Raw genomic sequence first — 24447 nt, 5'->3', positions numbered from 1 at the left:
ACATCATCTGAACGCTGAATAAATAAGCTTTCCATTGATGTATGGTCAATATTTGTCCGAGATACATCTATTTGAAAATCTGGAATCTGAGGGTGCAAAAAAAAAAAAAAATCTAAATATCAAGAAAATCGCCTTTAAAGTTGTCCAAATGAAGTTCTTAGCAATGCAAATTGCTAATCAAAAGTGAAGTTTTTATATATTTACAGTAGGAAATTTACAAAATATCTTAATGGAACTTGATCTCTACTTAATATCCTAATGATTTTTGGCATAAAAGAAAAAAATGATAATTTTGACCCATGCAATGTATTGTTGGCTATGGCCATAGCTGGTTCAAGGTGGTCTATTTCAGCTAAACTGCTTGCCAGTTTTTGATCTGCTAGAGGTAGACCATCTCGGTCAGTTTGGTTAGACCGACTAGACCTCCAAAAAACAGCAACTATGTTTCACAAACCAGTCTGACCTCGAAGGGTTCATCGAAAAATGACTCTCTTGACTCTCTTTCCTCCGTGCAACACAAAAGGAGAAGTTTAGATGAAAGTCCATGCTGTATGGCTCCATATGATGTAAATGAATGGGGACAAATGCTATCAAGCTCCAAAAAGAAGTCATTTGAGAGATTTACGAGAGGAACAGACCCAAATTTAATGCCAAATATTTCTGCATGAAGACACTTGGACTTTAAGTATAGTGTGCCAGTTGTTTGGACTACTTTTCTGGTGCTTCTCTGACATTTTCAAAGCCCAACAGTGTCCATTTCCCCAGCATCTTGCACGTCCATTTCGTTCAGTTTTCCAACAAGGTCTGAAACAGAAAATTATGCAACAGTCTCCCACAATAACGTTCACTTAGTTTAAATGCATTATCACTATCACTACAATCAACAATTATTGCTTAACAAGTGACACTGCAGTGACTGCATGGAAACAAGCTATTCTGTGAACTGATGAACAGAACAGGCTACGATCAGATAACCTACAATGCACACCTGTTGCTTTCAGTCACTGTTCCCGACACAAACACAGGTGATACACACAGATACACGCTTTCTGAAGAAAACCGCTGTCAGCTGCTGTCCACACCACCTGTACAGCGTCAATACAATGCAATGATTAGAGCTTGTGATATGGACAGTCATTGTGTGGTGTGTCACCCAACAGCTGTCTGTGTTGTTTCACGATCTCAGGATCAGATTAATGTCTCTATATAACAGCAGGACACAGAGACAGAGAGGGTCAAGCGGAGCTGGAGACATTTGATCTTTCCTTTGAGGTTCATTCAGACATTGCGTGATGTGTAAGGGGCTGTCTGCCATCCCCTCCTCATGCCTGGAGAAGTGAGTATCAGCGCTTTTGGAAAGACAGATACTGGAGCATTGAGCTGTGAACGGATGTGAAACTGTGTATTGATGTTTCAGGGCGAAGGGCATGAGGGTCAAACTGTCCCACCTGGCCGAAAAGCAGGAGTGGGTTTACAAACACAGGTAACACAAGCGCACTGCTCTCGTTTAACGCTCAATATACAAATTCAATTCAATTCAAGCTTATTTGTAAAGCGCTTTTTACGATACAAATTGTTGCAAAGCAACTTTACAGGAAATTACGTTTCTACAATACATTTATACATTGTAGAAACTTCATATATTTAACTTATGGCAAAATTTGGTAATTCTGTATATTGTCTGAGGGGTTGGCATCATCTCTTCTCAGATCATTTAAGGGTTGGATCCAGAAACAGAGAAACACATAGAGACATAATCAGCATATAGCTGCTGTTCCATCCGAGCAAAAATGATTTGTTCAACCCAAGCTAAAGAATAATAATGTGCATTTGAGCAGATATAACTGCAGTACAAGATGCATTATGTGAACGCTTGGGTAAAGAGATGTCTTTAATCTAGATTTAAACAGAGAGAGTGTGTCTGAACCCTGAACATTATCAGGAAGGCTATTGTGAAAAGGCTCTACCTCCTTTAGTGGACTTTGCTATCCTAGGTACTACCAAAAGTCCAGAGTTTTGTGACCTTAGGAAGCAGGTTGGATATATATATATATATATATAATAGCTTATATTTCTTCTTTTAAATCATTTTCCATTTTAAGTGCCTCCCCAGGAGCGGGTCTAAGTTATATATTTTGTGGTAATTAATATTATGTCACAAATGCTATCGATTAAGTTTAACTTACAGAACCCTAAGTATTGTTTAAGACATAAACAAGCTGAACTAAGTAATAAAAAGCATCTATTGTTTTCTTCAGAGCGCATGAGGAGAAGCTGCCTCAGGACCTGGAGTCTCTGCTCAACAGCAAGCGTGAGAGGACTTTCTTAATGAGTTCCCCTCTCCTCTCTAAACTGAGCTGGTTTAATTAGTGTTTAATGGTTCTGTGCGCAGCGGGGCTCCAGGCGTTCCGCTGGTTCCTGCGCTCCGAGTTCAGCGAGGAGAACCTGGAGTTCTGGCTGGCGTGTGAAGAGTACAGGAGCGCATCCGGGTCCAGACTGGCGGCGAGAGCCCACAGCATCTACAACCAGTTCATCAACCCTGATGCTCCTCGGGAGGTGAGACACGAACGCAGGGAGTTTAGAAAAGAAAACTGTGAATTAAAAAAAAAAAATTGTAGTCGTATTGAATTTAAGTCTATTTTTTGTTTGTGATAATATATAATGAATTTAATGTAGAAATATATAATGAATTATTAATATAATGAATGTAAAGTAACTCATTTATAAACAAATTAATATTCATTTTAATTCATTAACTTTATTATTATTCTAAAAACTACTAAAATATAATACAAAATAAATGTATTTTATATAAATCTGTATAATGATGTGTTTATATACAGTGGTGGACAAAATGATTTGAACACTAGTATTTTCAGCAGCTAAAAAATGGTTTTTAGTCAGTTATTTCTATCTTTTGCTGCAGTGTGTCAGTATTTTGCCATTAATTGTAATAATCCAGTGAGATTTTTGTTTGCACAAGTTTGACACCAAATGTTGATTTACTTTGACAGCATCCTCATTTTACACAAGTGCCTAACTTTGAACAGTACTGTAGCTTTGCAGGAAGGTTTCTTGAAGCATCTTGGAGACACAGTTCTTCTGGATTGAGTCTGTCTCAGTTTGTTGTGTTTCTTCATGTCATTCCAGACAGACTGGATGATGATCAGATCAGATCTCTGTGTGGAGCACTGGCTGTTGTCAGACAAAAATCTCACTGGATTATTACAATTAATGGCAAAATGAATGTTTGGAAATGTAAACTGATATTTCCTACTGACACACTACAGCAAAAGATAGAAATAACTGACTTAAAACCATCTTTTAGCTGCTGAAAATACTAGAGTTCTTATCATTTTGGCCACTACTGTATTAAACTACTTTTTCTTCAAATAACATCTATTTTTGCATTATACCAATGACAGTTTTGAGAGAAATGTGTTTAATTGTCATGAAAATAATGTTATAATGCAAAACACGTTTATGGACCTAAAAATAGGCTTCATTTTCTTTTTCTAAAACGTAATTTCTTGTTTCTTTCTCCTGGTTTTGAAGTGAAATGTATTCTTGACCGTTTCCTCTCTCATACACGAGCTCATGGGATGTGTTTCTCAGGTGAATCTGGACAGTGAGACCCGCGAGGCGTTGATGGGGCTGATGGAGGATCCCACAGCGGACACGTTCGATGAGGCTCAGCAACGGATCTTCTCCCTGATGGCCAAAGACTCATTCCCACGTTTCCTGCGCTCCTCTTACAGCCAGCAGCCTCTCAAAGTCCTGTGAGACACGCTGTGCTGTCAAACCCTGCGTATCTGAGGTCTCGACTAGCCCTGTAGTGACGCATGAGCCACAGTCAGGTAGAATATAGTTTAGTAGGATGTACTAACTTTGCCTTTATATCTTTAAACCTAATAAAGTTATTTGGGTCAAAATGGAATTGTTTTGAATTGTCAATCACACACTGAGAGCCAATCAGAGATCTGGAAGCTCAAGGTCACCAGACAATCAAAGCTGAACAAAGAAAATAAAGCAGGCAGAGAATCACAGCACGTCCTTGACCACAGGAAAACCTTCAGGGATTTTACACTCGCAGCCTAATAAAGTGAGTGAGTGCGGCTGCTTAACAGTGGAAAAATATATTTTTGACCCTGGAGCACAAAACCAGTCATAAAGCGCACAGTAGATTTGAAGCAATAGCCAAAAACACATTGTATGGGTCAAAATTATCATCTTTTCTGTCATTTTATGTCAAAAATCATTAGGATATTAAGTAAATATCATGTTCCATGAAGATAATTTGTAAATTTCCTACCGTAAATATATCAAAACTTCATTTGGACAACTTTAAAATATTTAGATTTTTTTGCACCCTCAGATTCCAGATTTGCAAATAGTTGTATCTCGACCAAATATTGTCCCATCATAACAAACCATACATCAATGGAAAGCTTATTTATTCAACTTTTCAGATGATGTATAAATCTCAATTTCAAAAAATGGAGCCTTATGACTGGTTTTGTGGATCAGGGTCGCATATAGTTATAAGAATATAACCATGAAATGAGCGGTGCTTTCCTATGACAAAAAAAAAATTGTTCAAATGAAGATATTATGAAACCTATCAATACTTTCTCATTTTATTATATAAAATAAGCACAGTCTAAAAGATAATGGCCTGTTGTGCATATGAAAGATTCCTTTTCCAAAAATAAACAAACTTTTCACTGTTAATCCACAGAAAGTGCAAACATCAGTTTTGTTTAATATGGAGGCGCCATCTAGCGGCTGTACAGCAGACTAGAGTGTTTGCCTGTCATCAGGTGGACTTGGATGATCCAGCAGCTGGTTTTGAAGGTCCAGCTGTGCCGCCTTTCCCCGCGGGAGTCTTCAGCACACTGAGTTTCTTGTGAAGGGACGTGCTGGCCTTCTGTGTGACTTCCTGTTCAATCCTGTTCCTGATGGCCACCTCCAAACCCTGCACCAAAACACAAACACACCAATCAAACCGCTATTATCTGACACAGACTGGTTTTAAAAGCGAACCGGACGTTTACCTTCTTCAGTTTCTGCTGCTGGACTACTTGAGCTTTTTTGGGAGCGATGATTCTTCCTGGAATAAAGAGGATTTGAAGATAATCACGGCGAGCGCACTGAACTGCGCATGCGCGGCGACGCAGGCTCTAATGCGTTAGCCCTGCTGCTAATATGAAATCTGTATTTAACGCTGTTTTACTTTCAGAATACTCGTTTATTCAAGAACGCAATGATTTTTACCTCCTTTTTTGAGTCCTTTCGGTTTGTGTTGTTGCTTTTTAGCTCCTCCGGGTCGCTGCGCTTTAAATTTTTGTTTGCCTTGAGCCATTTCTACGGTCTGATCGCAACCGGAAACAGGAAGGACACAACAGTAGGACACAATATAGAATAAAAGTCTCCAAAAAACCGTTTAGGATGAAATGTAAAATAAAAGTATTTTCTGTATACAAACAGTGTTTGTGTTTGTGTGTGTGCGTGTGATGTAATTATAAATAAATAACTATTTAATTAATATGAATAAATAATGAAGAATAGGCTGAATTGTACCGATTTAAATTACAAACTAATTTTAAGACTAATATTACTTCTATTTACATTTGAAGAGTTTATTTGCAAAAACGGATAACTCCGTTTTTATTCATTTTCATAAATGTTTTTTATTATCATGCTTTTATTGTGTTTTGTTGTGTTAGTTAGCTGTATTTTTTTATTTAATCGAAACAACCTAATTGCACTTTTATTGATATTAATTGATTCCAATAGGATAAAAAAATAAATAAATACATGATTCTTGAGCACTTTCAAGAACGAGGTTATCTGTTTTTGCAAACGAACTCTTCATTTGCTCTTTTGTGGTGCCCAAATATGTTATGAAGGAATAGCTAGGTAGCTAGATTTGGAAACACAGCCTACAAGCAAAAACCAACAACACTATTTATGTTCACTGTGGCTTTATTAATAATAAAAAGTGCCACGTTTTAAAAGGTCAAGCATGCCACAAGAGTTTCCCATCAGTATATTTCTTTGCCGCAAGGAGGGCCCTCAAAACACACACTCATTCATTCAGTCTCACACACACACACACACACACACACACAGACACAGATTAGGCACTGTAGCCCACAAATGTACAGTTTGAGTCAGAAGTTTTTGATACCAAATAAAAGGTTAGGCACTTTTGAACCGGACAGAACAAGTGTTAAATAAAGCGATACATGGATCCTCCTGAAGAGAAGCCCATCGTCAATGACAGAAGCTCACAGCAAAACAATATGTGATTTAAAAACGGTCTCCATTCACACCAACCAATCACAGGCCTCGATTTATTCAAATTAGACAGGAGAGGAGGCGGGGTTACAGTAATACTGTGGATGCTGGAGAAATCGAGTTAATGCTCTAGTCTGCATGGACATGAAGTTATAATGATGAATCTTCATGAAGAATCCTTTCATTTTAAGACTTGGCTGAATCTTTGCGTGAACACAGAAACTCTCTCTTCTTCATTTCTCCTCCGACTTAAATTACATTTCATAATTTAGCATAAGAGGGTTCCGGGAGTCAGTGTAACCAATATCTTGAAGAGTTTTTGTATTTAAACTAGTGCTGTCAAACGATTAATCGCATGATCCAAAATAAAAGTTTTTGTTTACATAGTAAATATGCACAGTGCGCACACATATATTATGTATATATATATATATAAATAAATACACACACACACACAGTATATATTTTGAAAATATATACATGCATTAATATTTATATAAATATATAAATAATTTTTTTTCTTAAATATATACATACATGAATTTGTGTGTATTTATTTATACATAATATACACAGCACACACACATATATTATGTAAACAAAAGCTATTATTGTGTATGCGATTAATCGTTTGACAGCACTAATCTAAGCCTGATTATCGTAAAAGGCTTTATCTGATTTTGTTGAGTTTGAAGATGAGTACAGCAGATCTTCTCCATGCAGACCATATAAAGTATGATACTATACTATTCATTTAAATAGTCAGACTCTCCCGATAAAAATGGACTAGAATCCTTGTCCTTTAACCCTCCAGAGTTTAATACATCAACTCAGCGACTCTGAACATGAAAACCAAAAGCAGCCATTAAAATCATATTCATGTTGGTGGAAAATCAGAGAACAAGTCAGCAAAATGTGTTTAAAACCCTTTTTAGTACTAGTTCTCCAACCGGCCGTTATCACCTGAAAGCTTTATGTGAAAAAAAACAAAAACATGATTGCTCAATCAACATCAAAATCTATTAAAATAAATAACCATTCCTTGATTCCTCTGTGATTAAATAATTCAGCAGTAATAATAATAATAACAATAATCAGACAGGATTGCACACGAATGGAGAGTTGCACTGTAGTGGCGGTACTGAAGGAGGCACTGAGGACGCGTCTCAGCTTTACGACAACAAAACAACTTATTCCCCACAATTCCCAGCTGCACTCGAGCTTGTCCTGATTTAATCTCCGTAAGAAATCTGTCCTGTTAGCGCGGGAGTCTCTCAGTCACAGGTGAAGAGCGCGTCAGTGATTGGGGAAGGAGCGCTGCTGGATCACTCCAGTGTCACAGAGGTATTGAAACAAACCAGACCTCGAGTCCCGAGTCTGTTCATCCACTGACCTCGGAGCTGGTCACCGTGATGGCAGGCGTGACGGAGAGGCCTGATTGGCCGGGACAAGCTGTCCATCATCACCTTTTCTGCTCCCAGATCTCCGGCATGTTTAAGTCCAGACGCTCCAGAGAGCGCAGAGCCTGCACGTTCTCCGAGTAAAACGCCACGTCCACCATCACCAGCCTGCAGAGAGAGAAAGCGTTTCTATGTGATAAAAGACTAATAGGAAATAATAGTAAAAAAAAAGAAATATTAAATTTAAAACTAAAATAAAAGTAGAAAAAATTTAATAAGATTATAAATCATATATATTATAAATAATATTATAAATCATATATATACTGTTCAGGACAAACAAGGGACTCATGAACAACTATCACCAAACAAAAAACACAGCTGTGGATCATTCAGCGAACAACACAGTGTTAAGAATCAAGGGGATGTAAACTTTTGAATGGGGTCATTTTTATAAATTCAACTATTTTCTCTTGTCAGTACTAAATAAACAATAACACGCACTTTGTATGATCCCTCTTATTTTGGTAAAATAATAAACATTTTGCAGATTCTGCAAGGTGTATGTAAACTTCTGACCAACTGTAAATATATAAAAATACTACTACTTTATTATGTATGCAAATTAAAATGTGTGTGTGTATATATATGTATATTTGGTCCACTCCTCTTTACAGATATATATACACACACACACACACACACACACACACGTGTATGGTGGCCGAGAGAGCTCAATGTGCTGCAAATAGAAAAAACAACTTCATCAATTTGACAACACAAGCGCTGCAAATGCTCACAACACAAACAAAGAGACGCACTGCAAATAAAAATCTTTATTTGGTTGTGTTGTGAACATTTGCACCACCTGCTGTCAAATCGATGAAGATGTTTTCTTAATTTGAAGGTGTTTTCTGAAGTTGCCCCAAGTTGAGCTCTCACGGCCACCGTGTGTATATATATAAATATTTATATGCATTTATATACATTATTTTTTAAATATGAAAAATAAAAGATACACTACAGTAAATAGTGTTTTCTATAAAATGAAGCCTATTTTTGTAATCGTCATAGTCACTGGTGATTCTCATTGCTGTAACACACACACACACCCATTCTGAGGTCCGCCGTCATTGACGACTCCCAGCCGCGCTAACTGTCTCTTCAGATGCAGCTTAAAGCTGGCGTTTATCCTGAGGAACAGCATCTACACACAAACACACAATAAACACCATGAGTTTATAATCTCGGTTCACACTGACGACTCAAACATCACGTGTGGCGTCTCACCTGCGTCTGCTCCTCCGGTAAGAGTTCATGAATGGCCTCGTGCATTTTGGCCATCTGTTTACACACGTTACGCAAACACGCAGACGGCATCGGTGCCTTCACCTCATACTGCAGACAACAAACACGCTTCAGCCGTGATAAACCACACAAACATCTCAGAGATCACAGGTGCAAACCCACCTTAGACAGAGCCTTCTCAAACATGCTGTCCATGATGGCCACTAGTTTAGCAGAGACCTCTGCGATGTGATCATTATAGTCCTGAAGAGAGAGTCAACACAGAGAGTAAGAACAGCTGTTGTCACTGAGTGGTTTGTGGATGTAAGGATGTCTACCTTGGTGATGTGGCCGAAGTGTCTCAGTATGCTGTACTGTTTGGGCTGCAGTCTGGTCTCAAAGTGCGCTCGGATCACAGGGATGTAGTGAACCACCAGCTGAAGACAGCGAGACGCCAGAGCTGAGGACACACACACACACACACACACACACACACACACACACATGACTCTGACAATGTCCTGTTTCACAAAACACTTCAGAAAATTGTGTTTGAAAAGTTCTCTGCTTTAAATGGACTAATATCTTGTACAGTTTTAAAAATCAAATTAAAGAGACTTTAAGATATTTTTAAAAGCTGCACAAATAAAATGCAATCTTTGTGTCCATAGAGAACAAACATAAACAATAAAACATAAAAAAATAAAATAAATAAATGATGCATCTCTGATTGCAAATGCAAGTTTAAAATGCTAAAGACATGTTTTATTTAATGGATACACATGTACTGAAATTGGTTTGTGTGCTAATATTTACATTTAATCATTTAGCAGACGCTTTTATCCAAAGCAACTTACAAATGAGGACAATGGAAGCAATCAAAATTAACAAAAGAACAATGATATGCAAGAGCTATAACAAGTCTCAGTTAGCTTAACGCAGGACACGTAGCAAGGTTTTTTTTTTATTATATAATAAATAAAATGAAAACAGAAAAGAAAAAGAATAGCGCAAGCTCGCGTTAAGAGGCCTTTTTTGCTTTTGTTAATTGTATAATAAATAAAAAGAAAATAGATAGAATACAAAAATAATAGAGAAGCTAGTGTTAGTTTTTTTTTAAAGAATAGAATTAGAATAGAGAGTGCTAGAGTTAGAGGGTCAACTATGAATTAGAGGTAGATGGGATTTTTGCAGATATGACAACTTGTTTAAAGACAGGCAACGGACTTTAATGTGCTGATGCTAAAATATATATACTAAGTGTGTTGAATAATGTTTTTGCTTTACATTGAATTAAATGCCAGATAGAGTTTATTGTGCAACCAAAATGTTAGTTCACCCATGACTGAAATGAAAATTCTGTCATTAATTACTCACCCTCATGTCGTTCTAATCCCATAAGACCTTTGTTCATCTTCAGAACTCAAATTAAGATATTTTTTATATTTTTGCGCACGCTTCCGCTTCATGTAAACAATGCATGTGCATGGTGCTGCTTACGTTAACATGCATCGTTTACATGAAGTGGAAGCACGTGCATGTGTCCTGATACTCTTTCCACAATGGAGGCGCACTGCTGCAGACGGGATGAGGAGGAGAAGAATTGATGAATAAAGCCGTTATTTTTGTTTTCTTTACACACAAAAAAATTCTCATAGCTTCATAACATTACAGTTGAATCACTGATGTCACACGGACTATTTAATTGATATCCTTGCTACGTTTCTGGAGCTGGGAACATTTCAGTTGTGTTGCTGTCTATGAGAGGGTCAGAGAGCTCTCGGATTTCATCAAAAATATCTTAATTTGTGTTCAGAAGATGAACGAAAGTCTTATGGGTTTGGAACGATGTGAGGGTGAGTAATTAATGACAGAATTGTCATTTTTGGGTGAACTAACACTTTAAATCCTCCTACATTCGTCTTTACAAATCCTCATTTTGTGCTAATTTGTGACCAGCGTTTTGTTTTGTTCTCTCTCCTCCGTGCTTCCGAGTTCGTCACGAATCACCGGTGCTTACGCTACGCACGTATGACAGTCAGCTGAAGTGAGAAAAAGTTGCTTATAACATTTTAAATATGGATATTTTTCTTACAAAAACGCATGGATTCGCTACAGGAGGCCTTTATTCACCCCCTGGAACTGTGTGAGGCACGCTTTATTATGGATGCGCTTTATTTGACTACTTTTGGACTGTCGAACAAAAACAACCGCTTTCTTCCATTCAAACACTTGGAAGAGCCAGGATCATTTTTAATATAACTCCCATTGGATTAGTCTGAAAGAAGTCAGTCATATACACTGAGGATGCCTCGAGGGTGAGTAAAACATGGGATAATTTTCATTTTTGGGTGGACTAACCCTTTAAGGACCCACAGTAACCCTGTGAAAGGCATTAGACAAACGAAGTTTTGCTGTCAGATTCAGGGTTGTGTGTGCTTTGGTAAATATCATTCCTGTTGCGTCTGAGATGTTGTGGTGTGTGTTTTCTCACCCAGGTTTCTGGTGGTGATGGTTTTCAGGCCGACCACCTGCAGAGCTCCCGCCCCCAGCACCAGCTGACAGCTGCGGGAGTTGAAGTGCTGTCACCACGGAAACAAAGCACAACCTGTCAGTCAAGCGATGTCACAGTGCAGCCTTCAGCTGAACGAACTGAGCATCTCACACACACACCTTGAGCAGGTCGGCGAGGCGCGTGAGGATGTCGGAGGTGATGGAGGGAATGTCGTTCACACACTGGCAGTACTCCAGAAACATCCGGATCAGCAGCAGCACCGTCCTGTCAGAGCGCACAAAGGTTAAAGGTCACAATAGGGACTAGAGAGAACTAGCGGTGAAATGAAGCTCCAGCACTGAAATCTCACCCGACCACAGCATACTTCTCCCCATCGACACACAGAAACTCACTGGGCTTCCTGTCCTCGGACCCTAGTAGCAGTAATAATAATTGTATTATTTTATAATAATAATTTATGAAAGAAAAAAAAAAAAGAAGAAATCTGGATCCCTGAAAATACGTTTATTAAAGCCAAATAAACTGCGACAGTAAAGGAGGGTTTATTACCAGTGGGTTTGCGGTCAGGCAGTGTGATGCGTCCGTCAGCGATGGAGTCCACCAGATCCTGAAACTCAGCCGGGACCTCGGCCTGCTTCCAGCGCTCGTTATCCAGCAGCAGACTGCACACACATAACGAGCAGTGACTCACTGAGTTCTGACAGCTCCGAGCTCTCCTTCACTGACAGCAGCTGTACCTGAGTTTAGTCTTGCGCTCCTCGTGGAAGCGCTGCACGAAGCGGTAGGCCTGACTCTGCAGCGCCCCCCTCAGGCTCACGCTGCGACGGCCGCACAGCTCCTCCGTGTCTGAGACGAACGACTCCACCGCCTGACTCAAACACACAAACTCTGACGAGCTCAGGCGCTCCAGAGAGCCGTCCTGCACACACACACATCAACAGCTGTCAGCGTTACGTAACTCAGACAGGGGAAGCTGAAGGAATTTAGTGGTAGATTTGAAAGCTGCGATCTGATACAGTGATCAAACCAGTTCAGGTGTGTGTGTGTGTGTGTGTGTTTACCTTGGCTCGCGTCATGAGCACTTTGATGCAGCGGTCGTGACTGACATCTGAGGCGGTGTACAGCAGCTCCTGAACGTTATTGGCCACCCGACCCAACTCCAGATCAGACGGCATCACGTCCTCACTGCTGCCACAGGGATGAGACATATTTAGAATATTTTCATGGTCTGTAAATCTGAGGCTTATTCACATTGTCACACAAAGAATCTTAAACAGGTCATATAAAGGGAAAAAAATAATAAAGTACATGTCCAGGTTGTATTTCAGCCCCAACACAAAAATAAACAAATAGAAATATTAAGTCTTTGTTTAAAACTATAAAAAATGTATTCATAGTGACATTATTTTCTTTATAATTAAGCATATTTATGGCCAAATTTCCAATACTGTAATGAAAAAGAAAAAAAATGATGATTCTCCAATTAGTGATTCTCGTTAAAATCAGGGTTAATTTCCAGTATATTTCATCACAATTTTATTTTATTTTTTTGCATTATAGTAATGAGAATTCGTGATGAGATGTTATGAAAACTTTTCTCAAAAAGTATTTAAAAAAAATTGACAGCCCTAAAATACATAATTTCAGTATGTAAAATATTATTTTGAAAAACCTTTAATAATTATGAAAGAGGTCTCTTCTGCTCACCAAGGCTGCATTTATTTAATCAATAATACAGCAAACACAACAATATAGTGAAATATTATTATAATTTAAAATAACTGTTCTTTAACTGAATATGTGTTCAAATGTAATGTACTCCTGTAATGTAAAGCTGAATTTTCAATCTTCAGTGTCACATGATCCTTCAGAAATCATTCTAATATGCTGATTTGCTGCTCAAGAAACATTTTTGATTATTAACAGTTGTGCTGCTTCATATGCTTGTGAATTTTGTGGATACTTTTTCAGTATTTTTTGATGAATAAAAAGAACAGCATTTACTTGAAATAGAATACTTTGTAACATTTTAAGTCTTTGTCACATTTGATAAGATTAATGCATATTTCTTGAACAGACGTATGCATATCTTTTAAAAAAATCTCTCTCACCCCAGACTTTTAAAGGTAGATATGCTGCATTATCCATATATATATATATATTTACAGGTGTATAAAAATAATCACAAGATTCTCAAAAATAATCACATTTGTTTTGCTAAACCTATATATTTATCATATTATTGAATTTGTCATACAAAAAAAAAAAAAAAGAAAGAAAGAAAAAAACCTCCTGAGTAAATTACCTTTGTGAATTGTGACTGGCTGCACAAGTGGTGTAATATTTTAGGACATAGCCTACATGCATACATATGGCATACATTTTGAGAGCATAAAAAGCATTTGTAACTGAAATGTTATTGCAGAAATGGTAGTAAAAGGTAATTTATTATTTCAATATATTAATATTATCTATTAAACCTCATAGAGATATGCTGTGCTCGTTGTCACATCGGACACAAATATGGCGGCGAGCATAGCGGAAGTGACGTCTTTGGAACCCATGAATAGTATGTTTCTGTAATGCTAACAGCATGCAGTGTAACTCACATCGCAGCAGCGCCCCCTATGGGCACGGAGGAGGTAGTGTTGGAGTTGTGTTCCCTGCTGGAGGAAGATTCGGTGGTTGCGGAGGCCGAGTCGCTCCCGCAGGCGTCTGTGCGTGTCTGCGCTCTCGTCTGCGCATGTGCTGCCGCGTTACTGCGCTGCTCCGCTTCATTCAGCGCATCGCTGATGAACAGCCCCTCGTGCGTGAGATACGCCAGCTCCGCCTCTCCGCCTACGGACTCCTCCTCCTCTTCGTCCTCATTGGTCCTGCCGTCAGAATGATTGGTTGCCGAGGAAACGTCTGCTAGCCGACTCCTCTGGCTGCTGTCCAGCACCTCCAGCACCACGTTGCGGATTACGCTGAGCGTAGCCTGAAACAAACATCGGTGAGACTGCACATTAACAAAAACTAACTAAAAAATACTTTGCTAACTAAAATAAAGCTAAAAATAATATAAAATATTAATAGTAAATAATAAATGTTAAATGTGGAAATCAACTGAAATAAAACAAGTTTTAGTACTAAAATGATTTTTTTTTTAAATCTACTTATTAATAAAATATGTAACCCAAATTAAAATTACAATGAAATTGAAACTATCAAAATAAAATCTAAATATTAGATGAATGAATGAAAATTAGAAATGATTTATTGAAAGTTCAAGTTAAAATGACTAAAACTTAAATAAAAATAAATTTAAGCTAAATAAAATTATTTTTAAAAAACTAATAAAAAAATAATTTAAAAAGGACAAAAGCACAAGAAATTAAACTAAAATTAAAACTGAAAATATCAAAATAAAAAAAATAAATAGATGAAAAACTAAAACATGAACTTACAAAAAACAAAAATTACAAATGCTGCCTATGCTATAAAATGAAATTTTTAAGGAAATAAATAAAGCTAAATAGAAATATTAAATATACAAAAACTAAAATCAAATGCCAAAAGAACATAAAATTACTAAAACAAAAACATAAAAATAGGTTTAATAAAAATATTATTAAATACTATTACAGGATATAAATAATACTAAAATAGTAGACCCTTACATGCTATTAACATAGTAATCTGTATTATATTTATCATAACTGTTATGAAACAACTGCATTTTCTATTAGCATGACAATGCAGTAAATCTAAACTGACTCAACAGCTATTTGAGTATTGTTTACATCGACTAATAGCCTACATGACCCAGGTCAGCCAAAAATGAAAGTTGTTTCAAAGGCAGAACCAGTACGTGTTGATTTACAGATTAATAAGAGCAGGAACGTCTATTAAGAGTCTATTTTGACGTCGTGTTGACTGAGTGAAGCGTTCTGAATGTCGTTGGCTGCTCAAAAAGTGGTTTAAGACACATACTGTGTTTTGTCAGGGTTTTTGCTTAATGTCTTGAAGAACATGTTACGTTACCTTGATCCTCTTGAGGAACAGGATGAAGTGTTCAAAAATATCCAGCAGCAGATCAAACCACTGATGAAACGTCATCAAGCGCATCTGCTCATGAAACCTACATCACACACAGACACGCCGTCAGCTGTGATGAACAGTGCTGTCATATTTACACTGAATACATGTGTTCATAACTCACTTGACAGTGTCTGCATCGATCTCACTGATCTGCGACACGGACTTCACAACACACTGCAGGGAAGAAAGAGAAACATTCATTTTTGATCTGATTTTCCACTTTTCTGCTCCGTCTCGTGTGTCTGTCATGTGCCGTACCTGTCGAACGACGTTCTTGGCGGCGCGCACCATCTCCTCGCTGTAGATGTCCAGGAAATCCAGCTTCCTCTGTCTCAACAGGCCAAAGACCAGAGACTGCAAGCGATCCTGTGATAAACACACACACACACTCAGATAATCATAATCAAATTAAATCATCACCCATAACACATGCTGCTGAGATTGTCTTGATTTGATTTCCAATTACAATGAATCAGATTTCACGATCATCGTCTGTGGTTTTGTACTTTCATTAAGGAAATTAAATGCAAGCGGCGGTTTGTTTTGCAGGTCGGCGTGGGATCTGGAGCGTGACCAACCTTTCCTGAAGCTGCAGGCTGCTCTGTGACCTGTATGAGAAGATCTCACACTGTAACCTCAAACCAACACTGGCCCACATCCAAGACAATTATGACCTGATTTACCGAGCGCAGTCACATGATCAGATTTACAGGGCTAAATGCATTCACACCTGGGCACTGGAAACCGCTGCTGTGGTCTGCTTCAAACAATTCATGTTCAACTTCGACATTTACTCTCAAGTTCAGTTTCGCATTTGAAAAGAAGTGACGGATTTGGAAAAAATCTGCACCAATGCCAGCATGCCTGGGTTTTCATGTGACCAAAAAAAGCGTCAAAAGTTTAGGGCCAGTGAGTGTTTATTTGAAATTGTTTGATACTTTGATTCAGAAAGGATGCATTAAATTGATAAAGTAAATTTATAAGTAAAGACAGTTATAATGCTACAAAATACTTCTATTTTAAATAAATGCTTGTTTTTTGAGCTTTCTATTCATCAAAGAATTCTGAAAAATAACATTTTTCAAGGTTTCCACTAAAATATGAAGCAGCACAACTTTTTTCAACTGATATTAAGAATAAATGTTTCTTGAGCAGCAAATCAGAATATTAGAGTGATTTCTGAAGGATCATGTGACACTGAAGACTGGAGGAATGATGCTGAAAATTCAGCTTTGATCACAGGAATCAATTACATTTTAACATTCACATAGAAAACTGCTATTTTAACTATAATAATATTTTTTTTAAAAATGTCTATTTTTGATTAAATAAATGCAGCCTTGGTGAGCAGAAGAGATTTAAAAACTCACTGATCCCAAACTTACACTTTGAATAAGATACATCCGCATACATTTTTGTAGTTTAGCTATGATAAATGCTCTTTTAAGAGGAAGTTGTGTGCACTACAATGTTGTCACACTACAATGAACTCTTATTTCAGAAGATCAAGGCACATTTGATTCCTGGTGACACATGAAAGACATCTGACCTTCTCCAGGACCTGACTGTCCTCCTCGAAGGGTCTATTGAGATCGCTCTGAGCATACGTGGAGAAATCGGCCACCATCATCTTATCGATCAACCTCTCCATCTCACAGAGCTGAGAACCCAAATGTCTGCGGACACAAATAGCAGGAAGTAAGCAGCATGCATTGCACATTCCTATCCTTCTAGTATGTTTCCTGGTTAGCGTGCGTGCGTGTGTTTGCGCACCTGAAGCTGTGAATCCCCTGCAGTTCCTGCTGCAGCACTTCTTTGGTGGTGGCGATGAGCTCCAGCGCCCCCACGAACTCTGAGGTGGAGAGGAGCAGCTGCACCGTGGGCTGCGTCTGGTGCACGGCGGCCATCAGCTTGAGTTTGTTGTGTAGTTTAATGCAGTTGTTGTGGGTCAGGGCGTCCCGCAGCGCTCGCAGCGGCCCGCGGCACATCACGCGGTCGATGGCAGCGGTGCGCGCGCGGAGCTTAGCCACAGCGTCCGCCGTTTCTCGCAGACGGTCCTGGAGCTCGTGCTGCGACGACATGGCGTGGAAAAAGGCCTCGGAGCGGAGAGAGATCTGCCGAGCGATGCTCACCTCCACCACGTCCAGATAGTGACTCAACTGCACACAGACAGAGATTCACAGATTTTTACCACGGGATAGACTCTTCGCTTCATTTATGTACTTGTACTACTGTTTTATTTGTTTAATTGTTCATTGTTATTTATGTCATGACTGTTTATGTATCTTGAAGTTTAGGGCTACTTGAAAAACCAGAAGAAATATTTAATTGAGAAACACCTAATTTGTTAATATTTATATTGAAAAATAAGTATATTAAAATTAAATTTTAAAATTACCATATTGGCATATTTTATAAAAATAAAAAAATAAATAATAAAAAAATAATAAAATAAGTTTGTTACTTGGAAATAAAATAAATGTAACTGAAATAAAATAAAATAAAAACTTGAGCTAGTTGTCAAAACAATTGTTTTCATTTTAATTGTCTTGACACACTAAAATAAAACTACAGGCAAATTTACAAACTAATAAAAATTACAAAACCACAACAAAATTACTAAAAACATAGTTCACCGACAAGCTACGCAATTCGCGCTCAGAACCGCAGATGAATCGCCTGCGATATTGAACGTGATATTGCGTAGCTTGTCAGTGATCTACAGCTCTGTGTATTAAATGCCGCTCTGTCTGAGAGCACGTGATGGAGATTTACTACTAATCACAGAACCGGCTTTACTGACGAGATGCGCATGACAATCGCATGCAAAATATGATTTTTTTTATTAAGAACTATACAAGTATTGTAATCTTACTCATATAACACTGATTGCTGGTGACAAGTTATGGTACCAAATAATGACAGATTGGCACCTTTTCCTGCAGTAACCGTGACGATGCAACATCTCGGCTGTTCTTGCCCCCAGCGACGCTGAAGTGAGACCACGGCAACACGGCGTTAAACGTGGCTGGATCATTCAGCACAAACTCAGGCTTCATGAAGATCTGAGGGAGACGAAGAAAGAAGGAAGTCAAGAGGCATGGAAACTTTTGCCCTTTTTAAACTAAGAGAGCAATGGTGACACACGCTTTTTAAGCAGACTCAGATCCAGAAGAATTTTCCATTCATTTTCTCCACAGGGATTTCATAAACTTCTTCAAGTAAAGATGACAAACATCATTTCATACTTTGGTTTAAAGCAGATCTATCTTTGAAGCAAGTCTCTCTTCTGCATTTATTTGATCAAACAAATACAGTAAAACAGTAAAATATAACTGCAGTTCAAAACAACTGTTTTCTATTTGAATATATGTTCAAATGTAATTTATTCCTGTGATCAAATCTGAATTTTTAATTACTCCAGTCTTCAGTGTCACATGATATATGCTGATTTGCTGCTCAAGAAACATTTCTGATCATTATCAATTAAGAAAACAAAAAGTTGTGCTGCTTCATATTTTTGTGGAAACTGTGATGTATTTTATTTTTCAAGATTCTTTGATGAATAAAAAGTTTTTCGTAAGAAATCTTTCGTAACATTATAAATGTCTTTACTGTCAATTCTGATCAACAATGTAATTCTGATCAATAAAACGAATCATTTCTTCAAACTTTCACACACTTTAAGTGAATATCATCACTTCACAACCTCTTTTGGAAGATTTCTGCATGGAGAAACTGAACGTGGTTTTCAAGCTTGAGTTCTCACCTTGGGCACCTGCTCCAGTTCAGCTCTGGCTTTATCTACAAGACAAATGAGCCACAAACACAAAACAGATTCATTCGAGTTCCTCCAATCACAATACAGCTTTTAAGTGCATGTTTGTATGCTGGCACACATTATTGTTCAAACTCAAGCGCACCGTGATTATTGGTGATGGTGGGCACTGACAGATCGTCTTTGCTCGGGCAAATGTTCTTACAGCGTTCGTGAATCCTCTCCCTCTGAGAGACACAAACAAACAGTCAGCGTGAGACCCTCGACAGAAACATTTACAAAACAGATTCTGACTTTCCGATCCAGGCACGCAGAACAGAACCAGCTGACAACTAAAAGCAGAGCCACCGGTGGAAAAGCAGAGTCACGTAACCTTCAGAAAACCACAGAGACAAACAGCCTGCCATCGTCTGGAGCCCAGCCCGAGTTCTCACGAGTGTGAGAGATAAACACACCAACCCAGACAACATACATACTTCTCCAGCTCAACAGAACAAGACCCTCAGTGTCTATTAACACACCCTCAGTGAGATGCCTACATAGACAGCAACAAAGCTGATTTTAAAATCATCTATTTTAATCATTTTGTGTGCTGTGTGTTGGTTGTTATTCTAGTATTATTTGTACATTATTATAGTATGCATTGATATTATGAATAAGCTTTTATTATATATTTACTCTTTTACATTAGTTTAACTTTTAGTAATTTTATATGCTTTTGTTGTTTTTATTGTCTTCTTTTTTTAATATTTTTATTTAGCTTTGCTTTATTTTATTTTCATTTCAATTTTAGTAATTTCAGCCCTTCAACTGACTTAAGTTATTTACCTCAATATTTGTGTGTGCTATATGTGCTATAATTATTGGTGGTATCATTTATATAATATTATTATTATTTAAAATATTACTACTTATACTATTATGGTATTTATTAATATTTTCAACTAGATTTTATTTTAATATTTTCCATTTTTATTTTTTTTATTTTATGCGTCTATACTATTAGTATTTTTATATACTTTTAAATGAGCTTTATTCTTTAAATAATTTCAGCTTTTATTTAAATTTTTGTAATTTTATGCGCTTTTGTCATTTGTATTAGTTTTATATATTTCTATTTACCTTTAAATTATTTTTAATTCAGTTTTAGTAATTTTAGTACTTCAAAATATACGTATTTTTTCAGTACCAAGGAAACAATTCTAATTTTAAACAATATAATTTTATTTCAGTTTCTAATTTTTTTTTTTTTTTTTTTTTTTAAGCTTTTCCATCCATATTCCATCCACATATTTTATTTCAGCCTTATTTAGATTATAAAAATGATTTTAATAGTTTCAGTTAATAAAACATTGGTGCTTATTAGAGCGTCACAGGCACAAATCACCGGCAAATCAGTCCCATTATGAGTTGTGAAGACCGTTATGACCATGTCTATGTAGACGGTGCAGGGGCCGGTTTCAGAAGGCAGTGTGTGAATAATTGAGACGCTGCTGTCACCTGAGCCGTCTCCTGCAGGTAGGAGCTGAAGTGTTCTCGGCTGATGTTGGGCAGGTAGAATGAAGGCATGACGTCAGTCTCGGTGAAGTCCAGGCCCCACGTCTTAGTGAAGAAGTCCGACTCTCTCTTGGCCAGCCTGGGGTCGTTCAGGGCCGCGGGGAGGTTCACTTTAGAGTTATACACAGTCCAGCGGTGCTGGTCGGCCACAACGGACGGCCCGTCACAGAGAGCACGACCCTCACCTGTACAGACGACGACAGGGGGTCAGCAAGACTCATTTACTTTACAAAACAAGGCTTTGAAGGCTTTTAGACAGACATTTACCCAGAGCTATTATAATCAACTTAAACCCCCCAAAAATGTTGTAACTTAAAATGAAAAAGAAAATAAACAGAAATAGAAACAAACATAAAATAAATATTTTAAAAAACTACAATTACATTTTTTTTTTTTTTTCAAAATTCTAATTTTCAAATTTCACATTTTTTTAATTTCTCATATACTACAACTAAAACTAGTCAAATAGATTTTGGTAAAAATGACATGACAAATGTTGCTTTGACAAATAACTGTGTTTAAAATAAAATAAGTTTAACTTGCGGTACTAAAATAAGATAAAACTAAACTAAATAAAATATAATAAACTGGTATTGGTGGTTTTTGGACTGACTAAAGTCAACAAAAACCATTAAAAACTGCATTTATTACTTGAAATAAATGAACATTTAATTGAAATAAAATAAAGTGTAAAAATCTTTATTTAAACTTTTTATTATCTTTATTTTAAACTTATTTTATTTCAGCTAGTTGCCAAGGCAACATTTCCCATTTTCATTTAGTTTGCTTTGAAAACTAAAATAACAGAAAATAAAAAAGTAAAACTAGACACACATAAAATAGACAAATATAGACATATATATAAAAAAAAAAAAAATGATATTAACATGACAAAACCACAACAAAGTCAATAAATTTCTTTAACTGAAATTAAACTAAAAACAGAAAATATAAAAATAAAAACAAAATATATCAATTATACTATAATAACACTTCAGTTATACAGAACAATAACTAAAAAACATCTGATTACAATTAACTTCTTCAAAAGCGTGTGAAGTAGGCTTTCTAAGCGGAAGGCAGCAGGTCTCTCACCGGTGGGCTCTTTAGGACAGACGTCCGGTAAGGAGCGCGGCGTCCGATAGTGTCTGGGGGCCATCGACGGGTCCCTGGGCTTCCTGAAGAGCCCATCACTGGGGCCGCCGGACTGAGCGATCGGAGACGAGCCCTGATTGGAGGACATCACTGCGGATCCCTCACATACGAGGCTGACTGGAAGGAGAGCACAAGAACACACATCAACTTCCTGCCAGCACAGGAAGTACCTGTCCTTTTGAAGAAAAGCACTAGATTTCCCTTCAAACTAATGTCGGATTGGTTTAAACAGCTGTGTAATACTAAACGTATCAGCTGAATGATGGAAAACAGGTTCGAACATAAAAAACACAAGAGATTCATTCAAAATTCCCCGTGACACACTCGTTATTAATATAATCAGCACAATATCTGTTCCGCCCACACCGAGCACAAAAACAAGTGAGTCAGAGCGAAAACCGTTAAGACGAAGATGAAATGAGATGCACACACACCCCTAATGTCCTGCAGCTCAGCGATCTGAATCACTTTTAGCTGTTTGATCAAATTTTCAGAGCAGATTTCACACCTGAGTGAGCAGATACTGAGAAAACTGGACTCTGACCCTGGACTAGTGTGAAGGGGAGATCTGCTTGGCTCGCGTCTGCTTTCTAATCATTCAGAAGGAGAACGGAAAGTGCAGAGGTTTCACTTGTGTGCGCTGCGGTTTGACTTCAGCTGCTGCAGAGTCAGAGAGCAGGAAGAGCCCACGCTGCTCTATAAAGACTACACAAGACAAAGCCCACACCAACCACAAATCACCCATGAACTTCACTCAAAGACTCAAAAGAAATACAAAACCATGCCTTACGTAAAGAAAATTAATACTTTTTTTAAATTTTGGGTTAAATGACAACTGGATATGTTTGCAAGATTCAACGGATTAATGTGGGGTTTTTTTGCATTGTGACAGTATTTTTATGATAACTGAGCACATTTTTCTACAAATTCTCAGTGTTAGGCAAAAAATAAGTAAATAATTAAATTAATTATAATAAAAATTAATAAAAACTGCACAACTAAACAAACTGCATTTTTTTTGGCCAGAACCTAATTTAGATTTGAGAGAAATTTTTATATATATATATATATATATATATATATATATATATATATATATATATATAAAATTTTACATAAATTAAATAAACAATTACCTAAAACATTTTCATAAGATATAAATTAAATCCTATCCAAAAATATTCTTAATGGGTTAAATGTCACTTTCATAACTGACCACATTTCTTTCTCGAAAAGCAGTATTTCTTGGAAATAATTTACATTTTAAATTGTTTAAGTTTTATTTTATCATTTAATTTTTAATTTTGGGTCAAATGTCAACTGGAAATGATTGCAAGATTCAACTGATTAATCAAATTTCACTCCACAAATACATATAAAACTATACTTTATATCGAAAATTCATCGCTGGTTTTGCATTGTGACCTACATATATATATATATCAATGTCTTTCAGCCCGAATTAACAGGGCTTCTAGCATGAAACCAGGAAATTTCCAAATAATTAAATGCCAGTGCACTCCAATACTAAATACTGACATATTGAATAATTAATGATTTTTAATGGATAAGACAGGACATATGACAGATGAAGTGCAGCATCAGTCAGCTGAGAACTGATCAAATCACAGATCAATCATCAACTCACAATGAAGCCTCTCACTTCATTCAAACTTAATTAACTATGTAACGTTATATTGTTTTATAGACGCTTCTTTACCCAGAAACCTTTCAATGACAGCTCGACCCCACTGAGTATCTTATTTTAATCACTATAAAAGTGATGTAGAGACACAAACCTCCGCTTTATGTTATTTCACAGATGTAGAACATGATGTATGATTATTTATACATAATAATTAATAATAAAATCACCTGTTATGAGCAACACAATCACCTCAGCGCTAATAACTCCATCGCATTCGCTTTAACTGACACAAAGACGTCTAATTACACATTTTAAGAGCATATGTGTGTGATTTCTGATGGTTTTCACTGCAGATTCAGTAGTTTGGTGTGTTGTGTTTGTTATTGTACGCTTCCACGTAATGAGCCGCTGTTAGCCTGAGCGCTAATCACAATAAACATCCGCTTCCGCTCCGTTAAAGCGCCTCACACGCTCACAAACACCGCAGCGCCTCTCGAGTACCTGTTAGATGAAATAAAGCAGCTCCTGGCGATCATAATATCGTCAGATCCCACTCACATCCTCACTGACGGATCAGATCACTAACTCTGCGGTCCGCCGGCCACCGGCCCATAATACACTGCGCGCGAAACCAAGGTACTTCCGGTTTACACTTGTCAACGAATTCAAGACGAACCTCACTCCGTCATAAAGTCTTTCGATTCGTTGTTTGTAAAAAAGTAGCCAT

At 37.3% G+C, this 24447-nt stretch overlaps 3 protein-coding genes across 8 annotated transcripts; 1 reads left to right on the top strand and 2 right to left on the bottom strand.

The window, feature by feature from the left end:
* The first annotated feature begins 605 nt into the window (after positions 1-605).
* On the top strand, positions 606-4498 carry si:ch211-196h16.12 (regulator of G-protein signaling 4). The gene is made up of 5 exons (XM_058771344.1): positions 606-1336; positions 1418-1483; positions 2259-2311; positions 2393-2556; positions 3616-4498. Exons 1-5 carry the CDS (start codon positions 1293-1295, stop codon positions 3781-3783), a joined length of 495 nt encoding a protein of 164 aa, XP_058627327.1. The 5' UTR covers positions 606-1292; the 3' UTR covers positions 3784-4498.
* A 125-nt stretch (positions 4499-4623) lies between these two features.
* Positions 4624-5424, bottom strand: c01h19orf53 (chromosome 01 C19orf53 homolog). The gene is made up of 3 exons (XM_058771354.1): positions 5275-5424; positions 5055-5110; positions 4624-4975 (listed from the first exon to the last, which is right to left on the bottom strand). Exons 1-3 carry the CDS (start codon positions 5360-5362, stop codon positions 4817-4819), a joined length of 303 nt encoding a protein of 100 aa, XP_058627337.1. The 5' UTR covers positions 5363-5424; the 3' UTR covers positions 4624-4816.
* A 549-nt stretch (positions 5425-5973) lies between these two features.
* vps54 (VPS54 subunit of GARP complex) lies at positions 5974-24364 on the bottom strand. Of its 6 annotated transcripts, none has more exons than XM_058771167.1 (24): positions 24222-24364; positions 22013-22189; positions 20861-21102; positions 19506-19587; positions 19352-19386; positions 18516-18647; positions 17356-17741; positions 17132-17258; positions 16161-16190; positions 15841-15948; positions 15704-15756; positions 15526-15622; positions 14112-14479; positions 12564-12690; positions 12240-12421; positions 12052-12164; positions 11852-11915; positions 11661-11766; positions 11482-11569; positions 9326-9447; positions 9171-9251; positions 8991-9098; positions 8813-8907; positions 5974-7868 (listed from the first exon to the last, which is right to left on the bottom strand). In XM_058771167.1, exons 2-24 carry the CDS (start codon positions 22158-22160, stop codon positions 7763-7765), a joined length of 3000 nt encoding a protein of 999 aa, XP_058627150.1. In that variant the 5' UTR covers positions 22161-22189; positions 24222-24364; the 3' UTR covers positions 5974-7762. The 6 variants fall into 6 exon arrangements, with proteins under 6 accessions (XP_058627150.1, XP_058627171.1, XP_058627164.1 ...); XM_058771188.1 differs by having other exon boundaries at positions 12564-12687; XM_058771181.1 differs by having other exon boundaries at positions 24279-24351.
* Between the last annotated feature and the right edge of the window lie 83 nt (positions 24365-24447).

The sequence above is a fragment of the Onychostoma macrolepis genome, chromosome 01 (assembly GCF_012432095.1).
Source record: "Onychostoma macrolepis isolate SWU-2019 chromosome 01, ASM1243209v1, whole genome shotgun sequence".
Classification (NCBI taxonomy): domain Eukaryota; kingdom Metazoa; phylum Chordata; class Actinopteri; order Cypriniformes; family Cyprinidae; genus Onychostoma; species Onychostoma macrolepis.
The sequence above is the reverse complement of the archived record's forward strand: the minus strand, read 5'-3'. Positions and strand labels throughout refer to the sequence as shown.

Bases quoted from the DNA above. Each gene is read 5' to 3' on its own strand.
- si:ch211-196h16.12 (XM_058771344.1), top strand. From the start codon at position 1,293: ATGTGTAAGGGGCTGTCTGCCATCCCCTCCTCATGCCTGGAGAA. The intron at 1,337-1,417 runs GTGAGTATCAGC...TTGATGTTTCAG, and splicing joins CCCTCCTCATGCCTGGAGAA to GGCGAAGGGCATGAGGGTCA. The intron at 2,557-3,615 runs GTGAGACACGAA...TGTGTTTCTCAG, and splicing joins ACCCTGATGCTCCTCGGGAG to GTGAATCTGGACAGTGAGAC.
- vps54 (XM_058771167.1), bottom strand. From the start codon at position 22,160: ATGTCCTCCAATCAGGGCTCGTCTCCGATCGCTCAGTCCGGCGGCCCC. The intron at 17,259-17,355 runs GTGCGCAAACAC...TTGTGTCCGCAG, and splicing joins CAGGGGATTCACAGCTTCAG to ACATTTGGGTTCTCAGCTCT. The intron at 12,691-14,111 runs GTGAGTTACACT...TCCCTGTGGCAG, and splicing joins ATAGGGGGCGCTGCTGCGAT to CAGTGAGGACGTGATGCCGT.
- c01h19orf53 (XM_058771354.1), bottom strand. From the start codon at position 5,362: ATGGCTCAAGGCAAACAAAAATTTAAAGCGCAGCGACCCGGAGGAGCT. The intron at 5,111-5,274 runs GTAAAAATCATT...TCTTTATTCCAG, and splicing joins GAAAGGACTCAAAAAAGGAG to GAAGAATCATCGCTCCCAAA. The intron at 4,976-5,054 runs GTAAACGTCCGG...GTTTTGGTGCAG, and splicing joins AGCAGCAGAAACTGAAGAAG to GGTTTGGAGGTGGCCATCAG.